The sequence below is a fragment of the Pyrus communis genome, chromosome 5 (genome assembly GCF_041283825.1).
Source record: "Pyrus communis isolate YQ-2024b chromosome 5, ASM4128382v1, whole genome shotgun sequence".
Lineage (NCBI taxonomy): Eukaryota > Viridiplantae > Streptophyta > Magnoliopsida > Rosales > Rosaceae > Pyrus > Pyrus communis.
Genome location: NC_142569.1, coordinates 20,524,781 through 20,537,662, shown reverse-complemented (window position 1 = coordinate 20,537,662; position 12,882 = coordinate 20,524,781). Strand labels below are relative to the sequence as shown.

The 12,882-nt window shown below is 35.6% G+C and overlaps 2 protein-coding genes across 10 annotated transcripts; one reads left to right on the top strand and one right to left on the bottom strand.

Moving 5' to 3' along the window:
* The first annotated feature begins 595 nt into the window (after positions 1–595).
* Positions 596–7,343, top strand: LOC137726728 (wax ester synthase/diacylglycerol acyltransferase 11-like). 2 transcript variants are annotated; one of them, XM_068465683.2, is made up of 6 exons: positions 596–1,584; positions 4,167–4,239; positions 4,429–4,496; positions 5,685–5,894; positions 6,744–6,881; positions 6,986–7,343. In XM_068465683.2, the coding sequence occupies exons 1-6, from the start codon at positions 718–720 to the stop codon at positions 7,139–7,141; spliced, it is 1,512 nt and encodes a 503-aa protein (XP_068321784.2). In that variant the 5' UTR covers positions 596–717; the 3' UTR covers positions 7,142–7,343. The 2 variants fall into 2 exon arrangements, with proteins under 2 accessions (XP_068321784.2, XP_088550861.1); XM_088694735.1 differs by lacking the exons at positions 4,167–4,239; positions 4,429–4,496.
* A 111-nt stretch (positions 7,344–7,454) lies between these two features.
* On the bottom strand, positions 7,455–12,530 carry LOC137725347 (filament-like plant protein 7). 8 transcript variants are annotated; one of them, XM_088694730.1, is made up of 7 exons: positions 12,170–12,364; positions 11,741–11,798; positions 11,052–11,162; positions 10,628–10,787; positions 8,483–10,484; positions 8,324–8,381; positions 7,455–8,207 (listed from the first exon to the last, which is right to left on the bottom strand). In XM_088694730.1, exons 3-7 carry the CDS (start codon positions 11,148–11,150, stop codon positions 7,722–7,724), a joined length of 2,805 nt encoding a protein of 934 aa, XP_088550856.1. In that variant the 5' UTR covers positions 11,151–11,162; positions 11,741–11,798; positions 12,170–12,364; the 3' UTR covers positions 7,455–7,721. The 8 variants fall into 8 exon arrangements, with proteins under 8 accessions (XP_088550856.1, XP_088550857.1, XP_088550860.1 ...); XM_088694731.1 differs by having other exon boundaries at positions 10,628–10,781; XM_088694734.1 differs by having other exon boundaries at positions 10,634–10,781; positions 12,170–12,298.
* Positions 12,531–12,882: the final 352 nt, after the last annotated feature.

Below are 12,882 nucleotides of genomic sequence, written 5' to 3'. Positions count from 1 at the left end.
AGCCTTCTCATTAAACAATCTGGACTGTACAAATTAAATCCAACGGTTTCTATTAATTTATTTTACTGGCCCACCACACACAACCGACGACCCTGATTTGACCTGCACACCAATCAGCGGCCCAAATTGCTTGATGAGAAAGCTCTGAACACTAATGTTTGGAACGGATCCTCTTCCATAATTATGTACTTAAAATTCTCCTTACATATATATTTGTTTTTTCTAAATAACATGTTATTCAATATTTATCTATATATTATATAGTAAATTGAATTAAATTATATGGTTTACAATAAATTTACTCAAATCCGTTTAGTTCACCTAGACTCCTGCTTAAGCTCCGTTTAGGCGCTAGGCCCCAGTTCATCGTCCGATTTGCACCTAACATCTTTTAGAACCTTGCACATGTGTTGGCAAGCTCTACCTCTATTCAAGAGATGACACAAATAACGATACTACTAAATGGTAAGTTTAGCACTATTCCATTTAAAAATATGATATTCTAGATGTAAGTTTGCAATAGGTGCGGAACTCCAGCTTCTTGTCTACCCGGTCCCCCGAAAAACTTCTCTATTTCTACACTTCGCTTCTATAATGTCAATCGGCCCTAAAAGCTAGTGGTCAGTGCATAATTCAGTCTTTTGTTAGCAGCTGGGCACGGGCATATCAAAACCTCCCTCCATTCTCTCTCTCTCTCTCTCTCTCTCTCTCTCTCTCATGGGTTCGTCGGCAGCTGACTCCTCCGAATTCAACGAGCCTCTAACCCCATTAGGTCGGTTCTTCCTCCAACCTGAAATGAACCAAATAATCCACTGCGCCATGGGCTTCACAAACCCTATAAACATAGATGCCGTCAAGTCCCACCTCAAAACCTCTCTCCTCCTCTCCCACCCACGTTTCTCAAGCCTCTTGCTTCGCCACTCCAACGGCCCCCAGCACTGGCATAAGACCACCCCCAGCGTCGACCTCGACCGCCACATTGTCGTCATCAACAATCCTGTCCTCACCACATCACCATCCATTGACCACGAGACTGCTGTCAATGCCTACTTGGCCGACCTTTCCACCACCTGTGCTGGAATACTAGGCACCGACATCGACAAACCCCTCTGGGAACTTCACCTTCTCATGGCCCATAACTGCGGCGTCTTCCGAATCCACCATGCATTGGGAGATGGGATGTCGCTCATGTCACTGTTCTTGGCGAGTTTCAGGGAAGTTGACCAAAAAGATGACGAAGAAAAGGGTTTAGGTGGTGGGTTTGAGAAGGAGGTGAAATTGGTGAATGGTGAAGAAAAGAATATTAACATACCAACTTTGCCTTCTGCTGGTGGGAAGAGATCAAAGAGACTAGTAGGTTTCACTGGTGGGAAGAGGTCGTGGGTTTGGTTTCTAGAGTTTGTGGAGATGCTGTGGTTTAACATGGTATTTGTGGTGGAGTTTCTGATGAGGTGCTTGTGGCTTTCTGACCGGAAAACTGAGATAAGTGGTGGCAGTGGAGTTGAGCTGTGGCCAAGGAAGTTGGCCACGGCTAGGTTTGGCCTTCACGACATGAAGCTCGTCAAGAAAACTGTTCCAAATGCGGTAAGTGATTTCATTCGATAAGCAAACGAAACAAGTCGAGTACATAGAGTATGGTAAAAGCTGTGGCCTTGAAAAAACCTTCTTTCCGGGTAAATCACTTGAAAAAAACTCCCGAAGTAAAAAGGGCCACTCATGCTAAAAAAACAATAGAAAATTAAATTTTAATCATTAAATAAGACGAAAGTGTAAAATATATTTTACACAAATTGGATAAAAATATTGTATATAAATTGGATAAATTGATTTTAGCTTCTAGACTCTATTGTATAGGAGTAAAACAAAATTAATGAATTAAAATGTGTGTAATAATAAAATTAAAATTTAAGTAGAGACATTAAATAAGATATCCATTAAATATTTAAACAAAAGTATAATATAAGTTTGAATTAAGTACGTAGAAAAATAACTAAAATTATTATGTAATTTAACAACAAGTTTTTATTAAATTTTAATTTTCTTTAAAGATTAAAGTTTAAAATCTCTAGAAACAATTACTTACAAAATCTTCAAACAAACAACTCATTAATCAAGGTGGACTAATATCATCTAAAAAGACACACCACGATGACGAAAAACTGGAAGCGAGTCGCCCTATGCGCCACCATGTTTGCTTACATTAAACAAACAAGAAAAAAATGAAAACAAATATAAGTTTGTGGTTTGTATATGTAAAAATACATTGCTGTAGTTAGACATTAGGCACATTCAAACATTAATTATTATTTTTTCATAACCAACCTACCTTGGTTCAGTCATGCATAGGGATGAACATTCAAACCGTTAAACTCAATAACCGTGCACAAATAATCAAACGAATGGGCGGATTTGAAGATATGTGGAAAAAATGTCGATAATATTCGGTTACGATTTCAAATATGATTATAGGGGTCCTCGATCCGTATCTATCACCAAATCTACCCCGAATAATATATATTATACATACAATATAACATAATATATTTTATTATTTATATATATATGTATATTCATAAGTATTGAAATTATTTGATAATTTGTTTCGTCTTTCTCTTGTAGTGGCTATTAAGAATATTTGCCTTCATCATCCCTTTTCTTTTTCATGGGACCAATTTACCTTAATTTATTATCATAAATACTTCCAGAAAGTATTGTTATAATTTTTATATATGGATATTTAATGATCGAAACTATATCTATTAATTTATAACGTGTAACGAATAATTTTTTGCATTGATGAAGATGGATATAACTATTAACTAATGAGGAATCCGTTACCCAATGATTATGATTATGGATAAAAAAAATTATGGATTTTTCACATATAAAATGTTGGCAACTTAACACTATAGAGAAAATTGTTATGAGCGCCATGATTTAGAAAAATAAAAAGTAAATATATCCAAAAACAAACAATTGGTCACGGTGTTTTTACTCATGTAATTACAGAAAATATGACTTTAACCCTTAAAATTTAATTTTCTCTACATAAAATCCGTCATAAGTTTTTTACTTAAATAAAACTCATTAACTAGATTCCACATCAACAAATGCATTAATTATATTTGACTTTACACATTTAAAATTTTCGATGCCCAAAACACCCCTATTTGAATGTTTGATGTACACAATTAGTTCCATACAGATTGTAAGGAAGAATTAATGGTTTTACGAAAATAAAAAAATAATAAATTTATTGCCTAATATATAATAACAACAAAACATGCCTAATATATGTAATAATACATGCTTAGTTAAGTCAACAAATTATATGTTACATATAAATGTAGGTAAATTATTTCACACACATATATAACAGAAAAAAAAAACATGGCTGATATACGTAAAAATTCATGCAAAATAATTTACCTAGAGAAAATGTTATTTGATTCAGTGCACCTACTATTCGAATTTTAAAATGTTTGATTGCTTAAAAAAAAGCAAAATAATTTACCTACATAATAAAGCAAACCCAATGTATGCAAAATAATGCACCTACATAAAAAAAAATTTGTTATTTTATTCAATACCATTTTACCCATTATTTTGTACATATAATAATAAAATGTGCCCAATATTTATGATGATGCAAACAAAATAAAATACCTACAAAATATACGTTATTTGCTCATCATAAATTTACATATAGGTAGATTAATTAGTATAATATGTTTGATCATATATGTAGTACTGTGCATGCATACATACATACATACATATATATATATATGTTTTTTTTTAAGGTATAGTAGTACTATATATATATATATATATATAGGTAAACTATATATATATTGAGCTTATAGTAGTACTATATACATTTGAACGTATATATGTGTATATATGTGTGTGTTAGGGGTAATAATATGCAATAAATTATTTGTTCATTGTAATTAAGGTGAGCAATAATATTTATTAATTTATTTTGAATATTGTGGTACAAGTTGTAAATATTTTGTATTAATAGGTCAATTACTTTCCTACATGGCAATCACTTTTAAATTTGGGTTTTATTTGGATGTTTATAATTAGGTAGGTTTTTATATAGGAAATAAAAGTTGCAAGGGTCTATATCTAAATACCCTTTTTTTTATGCCACCATGCAGACCATAAATGATGTTCTTGTTGCGGTTGTTTCATCTGGGCTATCAATATACCTAAGTCACCAAACACCAAAAGGTATAATAATTTAAAGGCAATCCATTTTTGCAGTCCTTAATTTTCTTGTACAACACCGAAAGGGATCAGAATTTAAAGGCAACCCATATTTTCGGTCCTCAATTTTCTTGAACGTCTCATTTGAATTATATCAGTTCAATGGCATTCGATCACGTATCTTAATCTAAACCCAATTGTTCTTCTCGTCAGTTTTGTCGGAGGGACTTCGAATTACTGGGCTGGCCATGGTAAATTTAAGACAGCAGCCTGGAATGGAGGTTTGGAACTTTATATATTTTATATTTATTTTTAGAGTAACATTACACATACCACCTATTTATACCATCTTTCTAAATACAAGTAAGTCACGCTAAGGTCTCAAATCTATCAGATAGATGGTACAAATAAGTGATAAGAGTAGCATTTATGTTATTTTTTTATAATTAATTACATAGGTCTAGGTCGGTTGGCAATCCGTGTTAAAGTTATTGTGCCACCAGTCGGCCATATATACACAATTTTAGAAAACCACATACTGCCAGCCAATTGTTACCATACAGTTGTCGAAAATCGGTTCAGTCAAAACCGTTGGCCGGGTTCGATTGGTAAAGGACACAACTTGCAAGTAGCAACTGATATAATATAATAGTTCACTAACTGATATAATATAATAGTTCACAAACTTGGCTTATTAATTGAAATGCCTCCTGAAACTACCATTTAACTCTCAATTTACCCTTTGAAACTAGTTTTCTCACTTTGCCTTTTGAACCAGACATTTTCAACTGTCTTGGTCTCACTTCACCCATTATGTTAAAGGGCTGTTAAACACAAGGGTATTTAGACATTTTATTTTTTACACATTTGTTTACCTCTAACTTACACACTAAACCAATCTCAATTCCATTTTCTACAACTCTAATTAAGCCTTTTTAAATAAATTATTCAATCAATAGAAAATTTTCGAGCAACAAAATCATTATAACAATCAAAATAAGGGTTACATTTTTGTTCTTAGGGTCACTTCACTTGGAAGGCATCCAAGTATTGGCTCAAAACTTTGCACTTGAAAAATACTCATTACAATAGAAAGAAAACATGATCAGCCTATTTAAAGATCTTTATAATCGAAATTGGCCTAATCATAAGTTTTACCCATTAAAAAAATGATTTCAGATTAGTTGCACAAAATATAATCTTAAAAACACCTTTAAGCTATCATGTCCAAATACTCCCCAAACCAAAAAAAAAATCATCTAAAGCAAATGTGCTCAGTTTGCAACCGAAAGTTTTACATTGTTGCTCCGAATTTTTGTATTGATTGAATAATTATTTTTAAAATGGCCCTCACTTACGAGGTTTGAATTAACGTTGTCAAAAATGGAATTGGATTGAATTTGAACAAAAATCATTTGCTGAATTTGGCTGTACAGTTATACAGTTAAAAAGCTTGAACATGTGATCAGGTATCCGATATGATGAAATCTTCTGGGTCAAGTTGGGGTAACAAATTCGGCATGTTTCACCTACCTATTCATTGCCATAAGAGCAGCGGCACTGATCCTCTTGAGTGTCTGAAGAGAAATAAGGTGATGCTTGACAGGAAGAAAAAATCTGTGGAGGCTCATTTCTCAAACAAAATTGCATGCTTTGTTATGACCTACTTTGGACAAAAGGTGAGGATAACAAAAAGAGAAATGTTAAGAAAACTTTTTCAAAATCAAGATTCTCTCTCATTTTATATTTTTTGCACAATTCTCGCGCCAACAATATAAAATATTGTGCCAAAAATATGAGGTGGCGGACAGTTCATAGCGAGTCTCACTTTGAGACCTACTCCAACCTGTGGAGTAAAACTTAAATTTTAGGTTCAAAATCTACCTCAACCTACTCCAACCCTAAGGTCAAATATGAGTTTTAACCCAAAACTCATTTATGGGGCAAATTTAACCTAGAATTCCCCTGAGTTTTTTTTTTTAGTTTTATATTTATAGATTTGTTGAATCAAACGGCTAAGATATAATATGATCAAATTCAACAATAAGAAGAAAAAAAATTTAATGGTCCAAATTTAAATACACCTGCTAAAATAATTAAAAAATATATATTTCATGTGTTTCATATTCTTTCATAGTGTTCCACGATTTTAATTGTGTCAGTTTAGTAATTTTTCAATATTTATCAGAATCTAAATATTTTTATATTAAAATGTTCATAAAATTAAATTATGATAGTTTATATAATTATTATTTTTTAAAGTTAATTTAAAGAAAAAAATTATCCTAAATTCATTTTTTTAATAATCTCAATCTTAAAATTTAATCCAAAAAAGTTGGAGCAAAAAAACTATTTATAAGTTAAAAATTTTAGATTTTAACTCAAGAGTAGGAGATGGTCTTATAATTTCTCTTAACAAATTGCACTTTTTATCCTTTTGAAACAATTAATTAAATATTCGAGAATACCAAACAAAATTGGGTGTGTTAATTTTTTTTTTAATATTATTAATATCCATTCTACTGCAGATTGCCACCTGGTTTCTTTACAGGCTTGTGTGCAATGCTAGCTTTACTATCTCAAATATAGTTGGCCCGCAAGAAGAACTTGCACTTGGAGGCAACCCTGTAACTTACCTAAGAATTAATGCATCCAGCCTGCCCCAGGTATGTGTGTGTGTGTGTGTGTAATCCCAAAGATTAACTTAAATATATGCAATGTGAATATATATGTGATAGAACATGAATGATTTTTCTGGCTGGTAATGTAGGCGCTTGTAATGCACTTGGTGAGCTATGTTGAAAGAGCAGACTTGCAAATTTTGGTGACCAAAGATATCATCCCTGACCCTGCATTTCTCGCCAGGTGCTTTGAAGAGGCCTTGCTTGATATGAAGGAAGCAGCTGCAGCCATCGGTAGAACCTAACAAGCACGACGTAACGTCTCTACGTTTAATGGAATGTTATATTGTTGTATGAGGTTGAACACAGTGATGGATAAGGGATACAGCTTTACATCCCGTTAGCATGGACAAATTTTTCTATATTAACGTTTATTTGTGAACGTTTCCACTGGAAAACGCGGATTAATTGGTCGGCTAATGCTATTGGTGGAAAGAGGTTGAGCCATGCATGACGATGTGGGTTTGAACCAGTCAGTGGCTAATCTAACATTTAATCTAACACAATCCATCGTTTGACCAAAAACAAAATATGGAATTACAGATGGGTTTACTCAGATTATAATTATAATGCATCTTTAGGATTAGATTGAATTCATAACTGAAGAATAGGGGTAGATTAGTGATAATCTTACAGGCTTTCACACTTACAAAGACATACACATCAACTATACTTACAATGTCATAGTTCTCTCTCACTCTCTCACTAACCCTACACAAGAAAAAAAACCAAATCTCTCGGGAACCCGCTAAGCGTTGTCAAACAACCGAAAAGCATACGTAAAGTCACATATTTGCCTCAGTAGGCATGATGGCTCTTGAGCAATCATACTTTCGCCAAGGATTGGGGTTTCTTGGTACTTCCTTTCTTTCTTCGCAGCAGTAGCCTCCTTAGCAAACCAAAACCTCCTTGTTTCTTACTCGGCACAATAGCCAGACTCCCAACTGCGCTGTTACCACCTTTACCCCTTGAACCTAGATTCCCTTCCGGCATATGTACCAGAGCGATAGGAGTGGACAAGGCATTGTGACTATCAGACTGAAAAAGGGATGGTTTCTGCAGATCTGCATCCGTTGTCTCATTATCTTTTGGAGACTTGGGATTGTCCTCAGCTAGCATTTGATCAAGCAGGGAAGAGCGCCTGTTCACGTTACTGTTGGTGGCGTTGGCTGCAGTGCTGGTTGTGGAGAACACCTTGTCAAAACGTTGTGCTTCCCTTGGTGTAGTCAGTGCCTTGATCTGTTTTCCTAGGTTTAGGATGGTTTCTTGACACTCTGCCAGCTTCACCGAAGCTGTTGTGATTTCCCATCCCTGCAAAATATAACATGTCACATTGCTGTGCCTAGTTAAAAGATAGTTTACAAATGTGTTCGGTTACTTATTTTCATATAATGATAGTGATGATTTCTACATTCCCGTGGACTTACGGATGGGGATTGTTTTTCGTCTTGGTTTATGCCATGCGTTAGAGTCTCCTTCTCAGCACTGAGTTCAACATTTCACAAATCAGAGTTGTCTCATCAATCAAATCAACACAAGCTTTACATAGTTTCGGCAGAAAGAAAAATCAGGAGACCGGAACTTACCTTTGTAGCTGGAGCTGAAGCTCAAGACATGTTGCTTCTAAATCTTCACAACAGTTATGTTTATCCTCCAATTCAACTTCTAAAGAAGAAAACTTCTGGAAGACTTGTTTCAACTTTGCTTTGGCAACAGTCAGTTGAGTATCAAGATCTTCATTAATCGACTTCTGATTTTCGATCTGGTCTACCATCACCCCCTCTGATTCTTTCAGACTCTCCACTTCTGTCATTAAGCTTTCAATTCTTTGTTGTGATTCCTGAAGTTGTATGACCAACGCTTTATTCTTTTCGGTTGCTGACTGCAGGTTAGCTTCCATATTCTTTAGTTCATCTTTCAATCTGCTGTTTTCTTCTTGCAGTTTATCCTGCACCATATTCAATTGAAGTGGAACATTTGTTTCATTTGAAGAAGCAACTAAAGGCAGACACAACAACTGCTCCGCAGATGCACCCTTCACTCCATTATCTCGTCGGTCTTCAGGCCAACCAAATTGCTTATTGATTTTATTCCTCATGCTTGAAGCATCTTGACAACGTTGGCTGCCACTATCTTCCACTGAAGTGTCAATACTCAAAGCTCCACCAAAAGAATCTACAGGATCAGATTCTGCATTAGGCCTTGAGACTGCACTTCTACGAGGTCCATTGTCGGTTGGTGGATTTATGTAACCCAAGGCAATTTTGATGTCCTCAAATAGCTCATCTAAACTTCGTTTCGAAACATTCTTTTGCTCCAACATTGCTTTTAAAACGACCTGAAGCCAGTCAAAAGAATTCTCTGACCTTGAATCTTTTGACGCACCGTGCTTTCTCTTGTCACTGTTGGAATTGACTTCAACCGGTACAAGCTCCCTACCGGTAAAACAATGTTGATGCCCATTGTTGGGAGCTTTACCAGCAGAAACTATTGCCAATTTCTCCATCTCAACAAAATCATCCATTAAGCTAATGTCTGAACATTCCTGTGGACTTTTAAGTCTCTCGTTTTTAAAATGTTCCAACTCTGAAATTAGAGCACTAGCCCAAGATTCGGACGAGCTATCATCGCTGCCAATGTCAAACCTTGAATATCGAGAAATGTCATTATATGGTACCAACTCCATAGATTTCTGGAATTTAGAAAGCTCTCCAAGCTGAGTCTCAGCCTGTGACAATCTGGAAGCTGTTCGAGAATATGTGGTCCTTGAAGAAAGGAGTTCGGCGTTTTTCTTTGTTAAAATTTCTCTAAGAGTTTTGTTTTCTTCTTCCAAATCTCGTAATTGCTCAATCACGAGACTCATCTTCTTATTTGAAATTTCAGGAGAACTTCCCATGTTGGCATCTTTTACAACCATATCCCTTGTGGGATTCTGCTTTCTTCTTCTCATCTCGGTCTGATCCCTTCCCAGCATTTGAACCTCACTCTTCATATTCACCAAAGCAGTAGGACCTGGCAGCCGCTTTCGCATAAGGAGATGAAGTCTCTGACATTCTTGTTCTAACTTTGCGATTATCCTCACACTCTCCAAATGTTGTTTATGCGATTCTGCAGCTGACTGACGGTTGTATTCCATCTCCTCACTTCGGATCTCAAGTTCCTTCTCAAGCATGTGAAATTCATATCTTAGAAAAGCATTTTCCTTTTCTGTGGAATCCAGTCTAACCATTAGTGCACTGAATTCTGCATCAGTTTGAGACTTGTGTCTATTCAAATCTTCGATCAATTTGTCTTTTGCTCGAAGGGCTCTGTTCAAATTAGTATTTTCAGCAACCAAGTGTGTAAGCTGTTCACTTGTCTCTCTCAACTTCTCTTCTAACTTTCTCTGTGCCTTCTCAGACTCTCTTGATGTCATCATAACTGCTTCATGTACTCTTTGCTCCTGTTCTTCCCGAACAAACTTTAGCTGCTGCATGCATTCGTTCAACGCATCATCTGAATGAGTTGATCTTTCATTTGTGGATACTCCCTGCCTCAAAGGTTCCTCTAATTCTTGCTTTAAAACCGACTCTCCTGCCTTCTCACTACCTGAAACAATAGTTATTTATACAATCAGCAAAAACTCAAAAGGAGCATTCAATGAGAAAAATAGGGGTTTTACCGATGATATAAAAAATAACGAAGCTTGTAAAGAAAGATTTGTAAGCTGTGGAAAGAGAAGAATAACTTACAATCACCTGCTATAGCTTCTTCTTCCGGTTTTGCATGTTCTGGAACGGGATCTTCTTTTACGGTGCGGTCTAGGAGAACTGAAGCTAACTTCTCATTTAGATTTTTCCTTGATCTCTCTGTTTCACTTCCTTTCTCAGCTGGATATGAAAATGTCTGTACCTAACATGATAAAACATCGGCAGTACAATAATCAGATTAAAACATCTTTGCTCCCCCAGTAAACTACTCCAACATATGCACATAGATGGATTGTATACTATAAAAGGCTCAAAACAAAAACAGCAGATGCGCAAGTCAAATGAACATATAAGCTGCATATCCGCGGACAATTGCTGTGCACAAGACAGACAAAATGGGGGAAACAAAACAGTATTATACTCGGGAAACAAATTGGTTGATCCGAAACGCAAAGTGATTGGTTACCTCTTCTTCAATTCTTCCCAAAGGAGTGGCACCTTTGTTAGCTGCAAGAATTGTCTTCTCTGAAGATTTTTTCCTCCAAAGCCAAGCCTTGTGGTCCATGATTTCGGGTCACTATTCAAGAACAGAAACGGAGAACCAATTAAGCATGTAGAAAACTATCAGTAACTTATAAAAGAAACAAAGCATTAGAGTAACAAACAATGTCCTTAAAAATGAAAGTGAAATGAATTGATTGCCTAACTAAGAAGCTGTTGGTAACACAGGGATAAAAACTCGAAATTCTGAATTTCCCTTGTTTAAACTATCCGGTATGCTAAAGTATTCTGATCTATGGGGAGGAGGATTCGAACTTGAGTGCAAGAAGAGGCACGATTCCTGACCAACTTGCCTAACCTGCGTCTGCTAGAAACAAAGCATTAGAGTAACAGTGTCCTTAAAAATGAAGGTGAAATGAATTGATTGCCTAACTAAGACGCTGTTGGTGACGCAGGGAGAAAAACTCGAAATACTGAATTGCCGTTCTTTTAACTATCCGATATTCTGAAGTATTCTGATATAGGGGGACCAAGATTCCAACTTGAGTGCAAGAAGGGGCACAAACCCTGACCATCTGGCCTAACCCACGTCTGCTAGAAACAATTAATGATCATAACCACAAAAAGGAAAGCATAAAACAAAGATTTAAGAACCGTAATTTTCTCCCAGTGAAGGCTCCAAAATTTTACATTCCGCTGAGGCTGCATGCAGCTGAAGAAAAAAAAAGTAAAATAATGGAGGCATAAAAGCTCTCAAAAGGAACAAGGGGTGATCAACCACAAGGTAACAGTGGCATTTCTCCGTCTCCGATCAACAAAATAAGGCAGAATTTTTAGCTTTCATAACCAAATTGCTATATACTCTATAGCAATCTAAACAAATAGACCACTTTACTGCTGCAAAAATATTTTTAAAAATTAAAAACAAATAAATTAGGATTAAACCATGGTGAGATTACCACCAAATTTGAGGAAACAAGAATTCTTGCAGTAAATCTAAAATTTCTTAGCATGGTAAGAGCAAGGAAGATCACGCATGAAGAAAATGAAGGTAAATAATTAGCTGAAACCAAAAGTTCTCACCTGGGCAATTAAGAGAGAGACCAAAATGCTAAAACAGTGGTGCTCCAAGAACTGTTTCCACCATGCCTTACTGTGGAAGTCAAAGGAGAAGAAAACAACGACTTATAATATCACAAATGAAGAGAGAGTTTCTTCTTCATGAATCAATAGAATCATAGGATGCTCGCACTCCACCGACAGTTTACCTCTCCCGGTAACAATAATCAATGACAGAGAGAGGGAAGAGAGTAAAAAGAAAAAGGGCAAAAAGGAAAAGCCAAAGAGAAAAAGAAGTCAAAGAACAACGGGCCACGGGTAGAACAAGAGAAAGAGAGAGAGAGAGAGATGGGTTGAATGCTGCGTGAGTTAAGTGTGCTCGTTTGAGTTGGACAAGAAGAAGACGCTTAATTAATGGCATGACCAGTGTCTTTTACCATAGTGGTAAAATGGTTTAGAGCCTTGAATGTTGACGTGAGTTCAATTTTTGTGGATGGCTAATCTAATATTTAGTTTAACAAAATTTATCATGGCACTTTACAATAGAGGTGGAAAAGTGTAGAGCTCTTCTATGACGGCATGGGTTCAAACTCCATTGATAGTATTCTTCTTCATTTGTAAGTGAAAGATCTTAAGTTCGATTCTCGTCAAAAACAAATTTGAACTATATTATTATTAATTCATTGTGAATTAAGACCATTCATTCTCTCTTTAATGTAAATAACATTGTTTAAAAA

Bases quoted from the DNA above. Each gene is read 5' to 3' on its own strand.
- LOC137726728 (XM_068465683.2), top strand. From the start codon at position 718: ATGGGTTCGTCGGCAGCTGACTCCTCCGAATTCAACGAGCCTCTAACC. The intron at 1,585-4,166 runs GTAAGTGATTTC...GCCACCATGCAG, and splicing joins AGAAAACTGTTCCAAATGCG to ACCATAAATGATGTTCTTGT. The intron at 4,497-5,684 runs GTTTGGAACTTT...ACATGTGATCAG, and splicing joins GACAGCAGCCTGGAATGGAG to GTATCCGATATGATGAAATC.
- LOC137725347 (XM_068464001.2), bottom strand. From the start codon at position 11,150: ATGGACCACAAGGCTTGGCTTTGGAGGAAAAAATCTTCAGAGAAGACA. The intron at 10,788-11,051 runs GTAACCAATCAC...TTATCATGTTAG, and splicing joins TGGGAAGAATTGAAGAAGAG to GTACAGACATTTTCATATCC. The intron at 8,208-8,323 runs GTAAGTCCACGG...TATATTTTGCAG, and splicing joins ACGAAAAACAATCCCCATCC to GGATGGGAAATCACAACAGC.